This window comes from Aquarana catesbeiana, linkage group LG06 (assembly GCF_042186555.1).
Source record: "Aquarana catesbeiana isolate 2022-GZ linkage group LG06, ASM4218655v1, whole genome shotgun sequence".
Lineage (NCBI taxonomy): Eukaryota > Metazoa > Chordata > Amphibia > Anura > Ranidae > Aquarana > Aquarana catesbeiana.
This window is the reverse complement of record NC_133329.1, coordinates 293,047,487-293,060,265: the sequence shown is the minus strand read 5'-3', so window position 1 is coordinate 293,060,265 and position 12,779 is coordinate 293,047,487. Positions and strand designations below refer to the sequence as shown.

General features: G+C 41.6%; 1 protein-coding gene across 2 annotated transcripts in view; it reads left to right on the top strand.

Moving 5' to 3' along the window:
• Nucleotides 1-4,731, top strand: part of FTCDNL1 (formiminotransferase cyclodeaminase N-terminal like) — a 107,674-nt gene extending 102,943 nt beyond the window's left edge. For both annotated transcript variants that reach the window (XM_073633450.1, XM_073633451.1), the window contains exon 6: nucleotides 4,176-4,731. In XM_073633450.1, coding sequence (XP_073489551.1) covers nucleotides 4,176-4,615 — 440 coding nt within the window. In that variant the 3' untranslated portion in view covers nucleotides 4,616-4,731. The remainder of the gene's footprint in view (nucleotides 1-4,175) is intronic.
• The last annotated feature ends 8,048 nt before the right edge of the window (nucleotides 4,732-12,779 follow it).

Genomic DNA, 12,779 nt, shown 5'->3' with positions numbered 1-12,779 from the left:
ATTATAAACCACTGTTGAAAACGGAGTAACAAATTGTTAGTTTGCAGTCATCACAACTTTGTCCTCATACACTGTATGTCAGTGGCCTCACAATACAATGGACTTCCAGTTGTGTTACATAGCCCATAATGCCTTGCATGAGATATTCCAATTCTGATCTGCTAAGATTTATGGTCCATTCACACTTGTGCGCAGCCCATTCTTTTCAGTGGCACCCGTTCAAATCAGTGTAACTTATCCTCTTTGAGCTGACTGCCTCCTGGCCCTTTAAGAGTTCTAAAAGCGTGGATGCAGGGATTCGGGTCATGTGACCGCTGTGATTGGCTGCCACAGCAGTCACATGATCAGAATGCTCCTTATCACAAGTATGCATCGGGAGCTTACCGATCCCCGCCGGCTACCGTGCTGAGAGCGCAGTTGTAAACACAGGGCCACATATATGCAGCCGCTCACCATCAAGGCCCACCCACTGCGAGGCCACATATATGCGTATGGTCAGCACCAAGGGGTTAAAGTCTCAGCGACTTTGAAAAGGTGCTTGCACTACTTTGGTGCGAGTGTTGATGTGACTAAAGTCGGATCAAAGTTGCACCAAAAGTCGCATGAAAGTTGCACTGGAATTCATGCAACTGTGGAGACACGCTGATGTGAATGGAGCCTAATAGTTTAAATAATGATCATATATAGCAGGAATCACATACATGACCACTGGATTTGTAACCTGTATATGGAAACAGCTTACGTACAGTGCCTTGAAAAAGTATTTATACCCCTTGAAATTTTCCACATTTTGTCATGTTACAACCATGTGATAGGCCAACACAAAGTGGCACATGTTTGTAAAGTAAAAAAAAAATGATAAATGGTTTTCAATATTTTTTACAAAAATGAGTCCCCCTGAGTCAGTACTTTGTAGAACCGCCTTTCGCTGCAATTACAGGTGCAAGTCTTTTTGGGTAAGTCTCTAGCAGCTTTGCACATCTAGAGAGTGAAATTGTTGCCCATTCTTCTTTGCAAAATAGCTCAAGTTCAAGTTCTGTCATATTGGATAGAGAGAATCTGTGCAATTTTCAAGTCTTTCCAGAGATTCTCAATTGGATTTAGGTCTGGACTTTGACTGGGCCACACTCATGTCTAACACATGAATATGCTTTGACCTAAACCATTCCATTGTAGCTTTGGCTGTATGATTAATGTCATTGTCCTCCTGGAAGGTGAATCTCTGCCCCAGTCTCAAGTCTTTTGCAGATTCTGAAGCTGCGTACACACGAGCAGAATGTCTGACAGAAAAAGTCAGATGGAAGCTTTTCATCGTATATACCGATTGTGTGTAGGCCTCATCAGACTTTTTTTTTTTGACAATTCTGACGGACCTAGAAATCGAACATGTTCTAAATATTTCCAACGGACCCAATTCCTATCGGGAAAACCGATCGTCTGTATGCTGATCTGAAAAAGATGCATGCTCTGAAGCAAGTACGAGACGGAAGCTCTTGGCTACTGGCTATTGAACTTCCTTTTTCTAGTCCCGTCGTAAGTGTTGTATGTCACCGCGTTCTGGATGGTCGGACTTTGATCGGACTTTGGGTTGACCGTGTGTAGGCAAGACAGCTTGAATAGAATTCCGTCGTAGAAACCGTCGGAGTTTATTCTGACGGCAAAACCGGTCGCGTGTACGCGGCATAACAAGTTTTCTTCTAAGATTGCCCTGTATTTGGCTCCATCCATCTTCCCATCAACTCTGACCAGCTTCCCTGTCCCTGCTAAAGAAAAGCATCCCCATTACATGATGCTGCCACCACCATGTTTCACGGTGGGGATGGTGTGTTCAAGGTGACATGGAGTGTTAGTTTTTCGCCACACATTTGTTTTTGCTTTTAGGCCAAATAGTTCAATTTTGGTCTCATCTGACCAGAGCACCTTCTTCCACATGTTTGCTGTGTCCCCCACATGGCTTCCCGCAAACTGCAAACAGACTTCTTATGGCTTTCTTTCAACAATGGATTTCTTCTTGCCACTCTTTCATAAAGGCCAAATTTGTGGTGTGCACGACTAATGGTTGTCCTGTGAACAGATTCTCCCACCTGAGCTGTGGATCTCTGCAGCTCCTCCAGAGTTACCATGGGCCTCTTGGCTACTTCTATGAATAATGCTCTCCTTGCCTGGTCTGTTAGTTTAGGTGGACGGCCATGTCTTAGTAGGTTTGCAGTTGTGCCATATTCCTTCCATTTTCGGATGATGGATTGAACAGTGCTTCATGAGATGTTCAAAGCTTGGGATATTTTGTATAACCTAACTGCTTTAAACTTCTCCACAACTTTATCCCTGACCTGTCTGGTGTGTTACTCGGCCTTCATAATGCTGTTTGTTCACTAAGGTTCTCTAAAGCTGGCCATACATTATACAGTTTTCTTATTCAATTTCCTTTATATTAACCTTCAACTATGTAGTGCAAGGGCCTGCCTGATCGCATATAAGTTGAAAGTGTTTAGGTTTGACCTCATATTATATGGTTTTGGTATTTCTAAAGAAAAATTGTAAAATGTTAGGCCAGCCTAACAAACCTCCGAGGGCTTCACAGAACTGCTGTATTTATGCTGAGATTAAATTACACACAGATGGACTCTATTTATTTATTAGGTGACTTCTGAAGGCAATTGGTTTAACTAGACTTTAGTTAGGGGTATTAGAGTAAATGGGGGCTGAATACAAATACATGCCACACTTTTCAGATATATATTTGTAAAAAATTTTGAAAACCATTTATCATTTTCCTTCCACTTCACAATTATTTTCCACTTTGTGTTGGTCTATCACATAAAATCCCAATAAAATACATTTACGTTTTTGGTTGTAACATGAAAAAATTTCGAAGATTCAAGAGGTTTTAAATAACCACTTAATCTATAATTAATCTGCACCATTGCGGTCTCATCATTCCTATGATACTGTGCTGTCAAGAGCACTCTCTTAGTTGTTATAATTTATCCTATATAGAGCCAGGGTAGTCATTATGGTTGGAGATGGGGTAAGTAACCCTAACTCTGCACTGTGGTTCCCTGGACTGGAAGCCTCAAAGCTATGCAGTATGTGACGGATCCATCTATCAGTAAGATATTTGCAGCCACATGTACCCAAGATACACAGAGTTTGCGTGGCTGCATCTTAAAATATTTGGAAATATGGAAATATTTCAGAAGTACAGGCGGTCCCCGGGTTACAAACAAGATAGGGTCTGTAGGTTTGTTCTTAAGTTGAATCTGTTTGTAAGTTGGAACAGGTACATTTGTTAAGTGTAGCTCCAACCCAAAAAAATATTTTTACGCTTTTTGGATAGCATAGGGAAGGGTTAACACTCCTGCAACGTTTGTTTTTCTGTTTGTGCCCTTGTTCAGAAGATGCCACCTGACATCCTGTCCCAATGACAATTGGATTTTTAAAATTTTGGGTTGTTGTGGAAACAAGCCTTGGTGATAAAGCATCAGTGGAGGTACATTTTTTCCATAATAATATTGCGTACACACGACCGGTTTTGCCGTCGTAATAAACTCTGACGGTTTCTCCAACGGAACTCCGATGGAATTCCATTCAAGCGATCTTGCCTACACACAGTCAACCCAAAGTCCGACCATCCAGAACGTGGTGACGTACAACACTTACGACGGGACTAGAAAAAGGAAGTTCAATAGCCAGCAGCCAATAGCTTACGTCTTTTTTGGTCCGTCGGACCAGCATACAGACGATCGGTTTTCCTGATAGGAATTGGGTCAGTCGGAAATATTTAGCACATGTTCCATTTCTAGGTCCGTCAGAATTTTCGAAAAAAAAAGTCCGATGAGGCCTACACATGATCGGTATATATGATGAAAAGCTTCGGTCTGACTTTTTCTGTCGGACATTCCGCTCGTGTGTACGCGGCTTAACTCTTACAGGAGTGAATTTCCCTTCCTAGGGGTAGATTTCCTCTCACTTCCTGTTGTCTCCCTCCGTTTGTAAGTAGGAGTCGTTTGTAAGTCGGATGTTTGTAACTAGGGGACCACCTGTAATGTATATGCATATTTTTAATGCAATCTTAAATAATGTTGCATTCTTTTATTTATTTTAATTAATACATCAACTTCTTAAATAGAATGTATATTTTCTCATATTTTTTCCCACTGTGTTTATTGTTCCAGGTGTTGGTGCCAGCCCATATGTGATGAACTGCAATGTCACTCTTGACACACAAGATCTGGCTTTAGGTAGAGCTATAGCGGCTGCCATCCGTGGTCGGTCTGGAGGGCTTAAGGGAGTGCAAGCAATGGCTTTCCCAAACAGTGGTCGGGTAGAAATAGCCTGTAATGTGGAGAGTTTCGGAGACATTGAGGAGACTACTTCTTCATCAGAAGATAATAAATATACATTTCATCATATTTGTGGAGAAAAGTTTGCACACATATCTCCTCAGTATATAGAGGCTCAGATTGGACAATTAGCTTCACAACATGGCACCATCACAGCAGGAACTGCCCTTGTTGGTTTCACTCCATTAGAGTGCAAAACCACAGCCGAGTATGCAATATCACATGGAATAGGAGATATTTGGAAGAGGAGACAAGCTGGTGTTTTTATGTGAAAAACCTGAAAGTTCCCAGTTATAATAAATATGTAATACATTCAAAGGAAACAGTAGCAATGTTGTTTCAACCAACTCTAGAAATAAATGATATCCTGAAATCGGATTGCCCACTATAGGTATGCTTCCTTTGCATTAGTCTTTGTAAGGAAGGCCTGTTGTGTTATAACTTGTTTACCAGTGTCTTGGCAGGATAAGCTTAACCTAAGGGTAAAACAAATCTTAAAGCCTAAGCACAATTTTGCAACTTTGACATGTGTTAGTAAAATCGTACATTCAATCACTACTTTGTGAATCCAGATGAATTATATCTTGTTTTTTTAGGACAAATTAGGCTTTCATTTGGTCGTAAATGGTTATGGATCTCCTGATTTTTTTCTTATTATCAAATGTAAACTGGTCCAAAATAGTTAACAAAAATATATTTTTTTAAATTTAGCTGTATAGTTCTTGTTACTACCATAACCTACCACCAAAAAACAACGTAAAATAAATTCTCTTGCACCTGACGATCGCATTGATACCACATATGTGTATAGTGTTTGTACCTGTAGTACAGCCCAGAAACAACAGTGCGAATTTTGGGGTTTTTTTGTCCTACCTAAAACACACTGACCACTAAGAGGTTGATTTATTAACCTGCTGCGGACCAGCCGCCACAGTTTTATTGCGGCAGGTTGGCTCCGCTGCACGAAATCACGTTATTGTATGTGATCTCACGAGGTCAGGATAACAGGTGCGCGCACGTGCCGCAGGCCCTGTGAGTCCGACCGTGGGTTCCCGCGGATTCAGTGTCCACAGGGATCGTCTTACAGAGAGGAAGAACGTGGAAATGCTGATGTAGACAAGCATTTCTTCGTTTTGCCTAGTGACAGGACACTAATCACAGCTTCCTGTAATCGGGAGCAGTGATCAGTGTCGTGTCACACATAGCCCAGCCCCCACAAGGGTTCAAATACCACCAAAAGAAAGCTCTATTTGTGGGCAAAAAAAGGACATCAATTTTGTTTGGGTACAACATCGCACTACCACGCAATTGTCAGTTAAAGCAATGCAGTGCCAAATTGCAAAAAATTATCTGGTCAGGAAGGGGGTAAATTCTTCCGGGGCTGAAGCGGTTAAAGGCAAATAGACTGTGCTCTTAGCAAACACACTGACACTGATGCTAATGTAAAAAAAAAAAAAAAAATCCTGCCCAAAATATACTGACCCTGACCTTTAACCCTTACTTGACCCAAACACTAACCCTGGCACTAACTTAGATTAAAGCTTGATCTAGGTATTTGTTCTTTATTATTTATTTTATTTTTTATATATTTTTTTTTTTACACACTTTTTTTCCTCTCTGCAAGGAAAGAGAAAGCTACATTGTATCTTACCTCTCCATTTACATGAGAGAGAAGCACAGGGGCGGGCTTCACAGTGACTGATCCATGTGGCAGCCTATCATAGGCTACCACAGCGATCACGTGACCCAGGATCGGGAATTTCGAGTCCCGAACGTTAGTTCAGGGCCCAGGGCTCTTGGTGAAATCCCAGTCTCTGTGTTGAGAGTGTGCTGTGTGGTGGCCTCCCAGCAGAAAGGGACATACGCATGCAGCGGCTAAAATAAGTATTGAACACGTCACCATTTTTCTAGGTAAATATATTTTTAAAGATGTTATTAACATGAAATGTTCCCCACTTGTCGGTAACAACTCATGCAATCCATACATACAAAGAAACCAAAACAAATAAGTTCAGAAATTAAGTTATGTGTCATGAAATGCAATGACACACATGGAAATGTATTTAATACTTCGTACAAAATCCTTTGTTGGTAATGACAGCTTCAAGATGCCTCCTGTATGGAGAAACTAGTCGCATGCATTGCTCAAGTATGATTTTGGCCCATTCTTCCACACAGTCTTCAAATCTTGAAGGTTACATGGGCCTCTTCTATGAACTCCGATCTTTAGTTTTTTCCATAAATTTTCTATTGTAGTCATGTCAGGTAACTGGCTGGGCCATTCTAATAGCTTTATTTTCTTTCAAACAAATTGAGAGTTTCCTTGGCTTTGTGTTTGGGAACACTGTCTTGCTAAAAAAAGTCCACCCTCAATGTCAATAGCACCTTTTAGAGAAAAATGGTGACGTGTTCAATACTTATTTTACCCACGGAAAAAAGCCCAGTGCAGCAGGGCCACATATATGTGTTATGTCGATGGGAAGGGGTTACAGCATAGCTAAAGGCAAAACGTTTGTTTTTTTTGTTTTGGACAGAGTGGGGATGGATTAGAACCCCTATAATTTTTTATTGCTGTCTGTGCCCCCGTTAAGGAGATTCACCCTCTTGTCCTGTTTTGTCCTGTTTACCATTATCAGTGAAAGTGAAAGGAAAAGAAAATTCCACATTTTGGGTTGTCCCCAGAAAAGTAATAGAGGGGAAAATCTTTCAATGGGAACACTAATTCTGGTCACCTGGGGGTCCCAAGGGATTCCCTTACATCACAGGGATTTCCTCTCACTTCCTGTTTTGGCTATGGGACAGGAAGTGAAGGGAAATCTCCCCAATGGGACACATATGGCAAAAAATAAACTGACATCGGTTATAACCCTCCCTTACTCTATCCAAAATGAAAAATCAAAGTTTTGCATATAGTTCTACTTTAAACCGCAGACATATAACAATATAGAAATATAACAGAAACAATATAACAAAGCATATCCCTCTATAGTGAATACTTGTAAAAAAAAAAGGTGACAGAGGAGGGAGCTCCAGCACACAGTCTGTGATTGACAACCCCAGCTTCCTGTGTGCTGTGTGAAGGAGCTCACTGAGCCCTGATGAGTGTAACTTCAGCTCTCTGCCCTTTTTTCTGAATGCTCAGACAAGCTTTATACATTCTGGACTTTGAACGAATGTAGAGAAAAGAAGTCTGCAGATAAACAGGTACTACCTATTTAGGTGGATTTGTTTAATCTCTGTGTATCACCCGAGGCCAGTCACTTCATTGGGTATATGTATAGTAAGACCACTTTAAGGCAAACATAAGCCTTGAAAAAAGAATCAGTAGACCACCTTTATGTTCCTAAAACAATATCTAATGCTGAACTCCAGGCAAACCTCAAAATACATTGTTGTGATGCATAAGCAGTCTGTTTTATCTGTAAAGGAGTGTGTATTTCTGTTCATCCAGTTCGTAAATATACCCAGTCTAAGGCCTCATTTACACTTGTGTTGCTTTTTGAAGAGCGATCTGCATTGGGTGGCTCTTTAGAGGGCATTTGACAAGTGCTATATTGCCTCCTCACCACCTGTTTTAACCCCCTAAGCCCCGCTTCAGTTTGACCCCTAAATCCCACACCAGTTGAATGGGTTGCGTTTGGTAGGTAGTATTGTGACACCAGGCATATGTATGGGGTTGGTAAAACCGTGGCTTAGTCCCATGTTTTTACTACCCCAAACTATTGCTGTAAACTAGGCCCTACCAGACAGCACAGCAGGTTCTCTCCTGCAGTTAAAGAGGAATTCCGGGCTAAGACTCCATACACATTATACAACTTTTGTTGTCTAAATTCCTTTGGATTTACCAAAACTATGTAGTGCAAGGGCCTTCCTGATTGCATACAAATTGAAACTCTAATGGGACGTACACACGATCGGATTTTCCGACTGGAAATGTTCGATGAGAACGTGTTGTCGGAAATTCCGACATGTGTATGCTCCATTGGACATTTGCTGTCGGAATTTCCGACAACTGTTTGAGAGCAGGTTCTCAAATTTTCCGACAGAAAACTTTGTTGTCGGAAATTCCGAGCGTGTGTACACAAGTCCGAGGCACAGAATTCCACGCTTGCTCAGAATCAAGTACAAAATGGAGCGCTCGGTCTGGTAAAACTAACATTCGTAATGGAGATAGCACATTCGTCACGCTGCAAATTTTTAAATATTTCAATGCAGCGCATTCTCTTCTTCTTTATAATGCTAGAATAATGAAGTTGTTTTGCTGCTGATATTCACACAGAGTTCTGACAAACTGATTTCTTTATTATTTCTCGTGATCTCCTGAATAATCTTTATTTTTTTTTTCGCCAGATCTCCAGAATAATGTTTATAATTTTTTTTCTAGTGATCTACTTTTTTTTATCAAGATCTCCTGATTTTTTTTTTTTCTAGTGATCTCCATAATATTTTTTGTCGTTTTGTGTGTCAAGTTACCACAACACCATTATTATCTTGTATTTTTTAACCTCAAAGAGGTTGGTTGGTGTTGGTGTCCCTTGTTAATTTGACATTGTATTTTTGAAATGTACCTACCTACTCACAAACTGTCCTTTTTGAAGTAAAACACAAAGCCAAGGATTTGTAAAAAAAAAAAAAAAAATTATTATTAGGGGTCATAACAAAATAAAGAGGAAGCAACGCTGGATAAACTGTTGAAATTGGCGAAGCCTTTGTACCCCAGGGCAGACATCAATCATCAATTATTTGACAGGCCATTTAATAGGGAGCACAATACGGTCCAGGACTCTGAGAGATCGGGAGCAGCAGCAGATGACATATATAGCCCGTGGCTGTGGTCTTACAACAGCCTGCGTCTTTTGCCAGACCAGACCGAACCCAGGCCATCACTCTCAACACTTCCTTCCACGCTTCCTTCCAGGCTGTGGCTGTGGTCTTGGAGTTGTGGCAGGAGGTGGAGGAGTATGGTCCAACTCACATACGTGAATTTTTTTGGTGAGTTTGCCCCTCACTCCCTTATTTAGGACCTGAAATATGAGCTTCTCACTGAAGAGGCGTTGGCCCACCTCCATTTCCTGCATCTTACTGGCCATCATAGACACAAAGGTCTCCTGGACATTAGGGGTGTTTGTGAGGACCGCTGTAGTCTACCGCAGTAGCCTGCCGAATCAAGCCAAGCGCTAACTCCTCCACGTTCCTCCCCTTCCTGGGCCTTTTTGTTGGAAGATGGAGGGGAGGAACCTGGGATTCGGTCAGGCTACTGGGCATGGCCACCTCCTGGCTGCCACTGTCCCCTACCACCTCCTGGCTGCCACTTTCCCCTGCCACCTCCTGGCTGAGACTTTGCACGGCCTCTTCCTGGCTGAGACTTTCCTGTGTATGAATATGGGCATAGTTTTCGTTTTTTGGTCATCAATCACACACAATTTTGAGCTCATGACTGTTGCAAATTGAATGTTAACAAATAGAAAAGACTATCATTCTGACCCCAGCATTTTTTATACTTGTCCCAATCGTTTTTGTCTGAAATTAGTGATCAATAATAACATCAAGTTAACATCATAAATTTTTTGACAAGAAATATGTTGAACAATGCTATACCTGACTCAAGCTGGGCTCCTCCACATCTTCTTCCTGGGTGGAAGGCCCAGGTTGGACTTCGGAAGCCTCATCTGATGTGGAAGGAAGTGTGGAAGGAAGAATGGAAGGAAGGGTTGAGAGTAATTGCCTGATTTCAGTCTGGTCTGACAAAAACCGCAGTCTATCGTAGTACCACAGCCAGGGGACATAAATGTCATCTGCTGCTGCTCCTGATCTCATGGAATCCTGGACTTTCTTGCGCTCCCTATTATATGTGCTCCTCAGGCCACCAATTTTGCACTTCAAATAGTTGATGTCTGCCGTGGGAATCACCGGCTTCACCAATTCCAACAGTTGATCCAGCGTTGCCTTCCTCTTTATTTTGTTGTTATAAAATGGGTGTTTCACTCGCCACAGACAGGGCAGCTCCCTGTATTTATCAATGAAGTTGGGGAGGAAGCCATAATTATTAAATTTATCCATATTCTCTGTAAGACACAACACAAGACAAACCCTAATGTCAGGCTAAACTCTCCTAATCTTGTCCCAATATAGGCCTCAATCTATAAGCAGTATAGGCCACTGATGCCCCAAGTTAAAATTGTACCTTCGTTAGCACAATCCGCGCATACGCTACTCCGTCCTCCGCTCACAGATCGTACGTACAACTCACGCGTGTTATGCTTTATATACACTGCGTATGCGTGAAACTCTGCCCCTGACCTTCTTTCTAGTATATTGCCCGCCCCTTCTCTTTCAGCGCAGTGGGAGAGCACATGGTGGAGAGACAACAGGTGCCTGCAGAGGAAAGCAGCAACGACGAAAGCCCGGAGCAAAAAACGTCCCGATCCCAGAGGAGATTTAAGGCCTCAAATATGGCCTTTGTTGAGATGGTGGAGAAGGTAGACATCTTGAAGAGGGCGGGATGATGGGAAATATGGACCATACAGCAACCCAAATGTGAGAAAGGCCAAAATCATGACTAAAGTTCTGAGAAGTCTGCAGAAGAATTTTTGGTGTACGACGATCCAAGGAGAAATTGAGGAAACGCTGGTCAGACCTCAAATTGAGGGAGCAGGATCAGTACAGAAGGATCAAGAGAGTGCTGCAAAAAAGTAAGTATTTGTCATGTGTTCCTATTATTATTATTACTTGCATGCTGCTCCATGTGCTTTTCTTTACTCTTGTACAGTTTAAAATGGCAAGTTTCAGGTTCGTGGGCACAGTAATCGTTCGCAGTAAACATCATTCATTTGACCACTAATACAATGTTTTTTGACAGATGCAGGTTAACTACATTTGTTCAGGCCTATTTGTATTAAAAGTAGTTTATTACATTGTTGTCTAGATGTGTTTGTAACTAGAATGAAATGCAAACTTGATTCAGTGTAATGAGAGGACACTCAGCAGCTGTTTACACATCTGGACGCAGGAGCACTAGTGTGGGACACAGAACACCCTTTTTAGGGTGTCCCGCACAGGTGCTCCAGTGGATACTAGGGGTGTCTCCATGTGTGAAACTTTACCAAAAAAGGTAAGTATTCCAGCTTGAAGAAAGGGAAAAAAATCATGTCTTCAGCTTGGAACTCTGCCAAAACAGACAATTGTACGTCACTTCCAAGCAATGTTTCATATTCCTATTTCTTGCCTCAAATATCTGTGTGCTAAGTATACCTTATTTTTTATTCACATAGGGGAGAAAAGACTCAGGACATCTGAGGACACCAAGAACACCATACCTCCTAAAGAAGGGGAAATCCCCACACCACAGCCTGAGGATGTGGATTCCGAGGTACATGAATTTGGCAAAATAGTGACCACAACAGGTCAGTGTCTGAGACCACAGCTTCAGGTAATAGATGTATGCCTGCATATTGATAATACATGGTGTGTTTTTTTTTATTTTAGGTGATGTGGATGTTGTGGAAGAAGAAACTCATTTCACCAGTGCAAGTGCACACATCCTCATCAGGGAGATAATGGTGTGCAATTGGGATTTAGAGAAGATAAAGGAAAACATCAATGATGTTCAACAAAAAATGAAGAACATCATTGATGTTTTAGGCAGAATCTAAAATACACAAAAATTGTACCGTTTTGTCGTGGAATTTGTTTTTTTAAATCAAGTTTTAAAGTAATTTGAAAGCCAAATTTTGAAGATGCACACAGTGGGTTTGATTTACTAAAGGGAAAAAGACTGTGCACTTTGCAAAGTGCACTTGCCCTCTTCAAGAGCAGTTGCTCCAGAGCTTGGTAAATGAGAAGAAGCTCTGTTGACTTCTATCATCCAATCATGTGCAAGCAAAAATGCAGTTTTTTTAATTTCCCTTGCAGGGGATTGGGTACTCTTTGCAAAGTGAAGCCTTACCTCATTTACTAAGCTCTGGAGCAATTGCACTTGCAAAGGGCAACTGCCCTCTGCAAAGTGCACAGTTTTTTGCCTTTAGTAAATTAACCCCAGTGTGTCAACATGTGCTATCTGCAATCACGGGGTATCAATGTAAGTGTTTTGTGGGTGCAACCCCTTCCTTGCAACTCAAGTAGGTGAGAGGAAGGGGTTGTACCCCCGAAACATGTCCGTTGATCCCCCATGATGGGAGGTAGCACATGTTGACATTAGGCATGGGATCAGGAGTGAAATCCACATTTTGACTCCCAATTTGTGTGCATCTTCAAAATTTGCCTTTTACAGGGGTGACATCACCCCATCTGATGAAGGCAAGATCAACACAGTTTGGACAAACTAATGTCTGATACTGCCTTCACTTTTTCAAAGTTAAACTTTGTAAGTTCCTGAGTTGTGTATGTTATTATGGTTTGAAACATGCCTGTTTAACCAAAAAAAGGATATTTCTACTG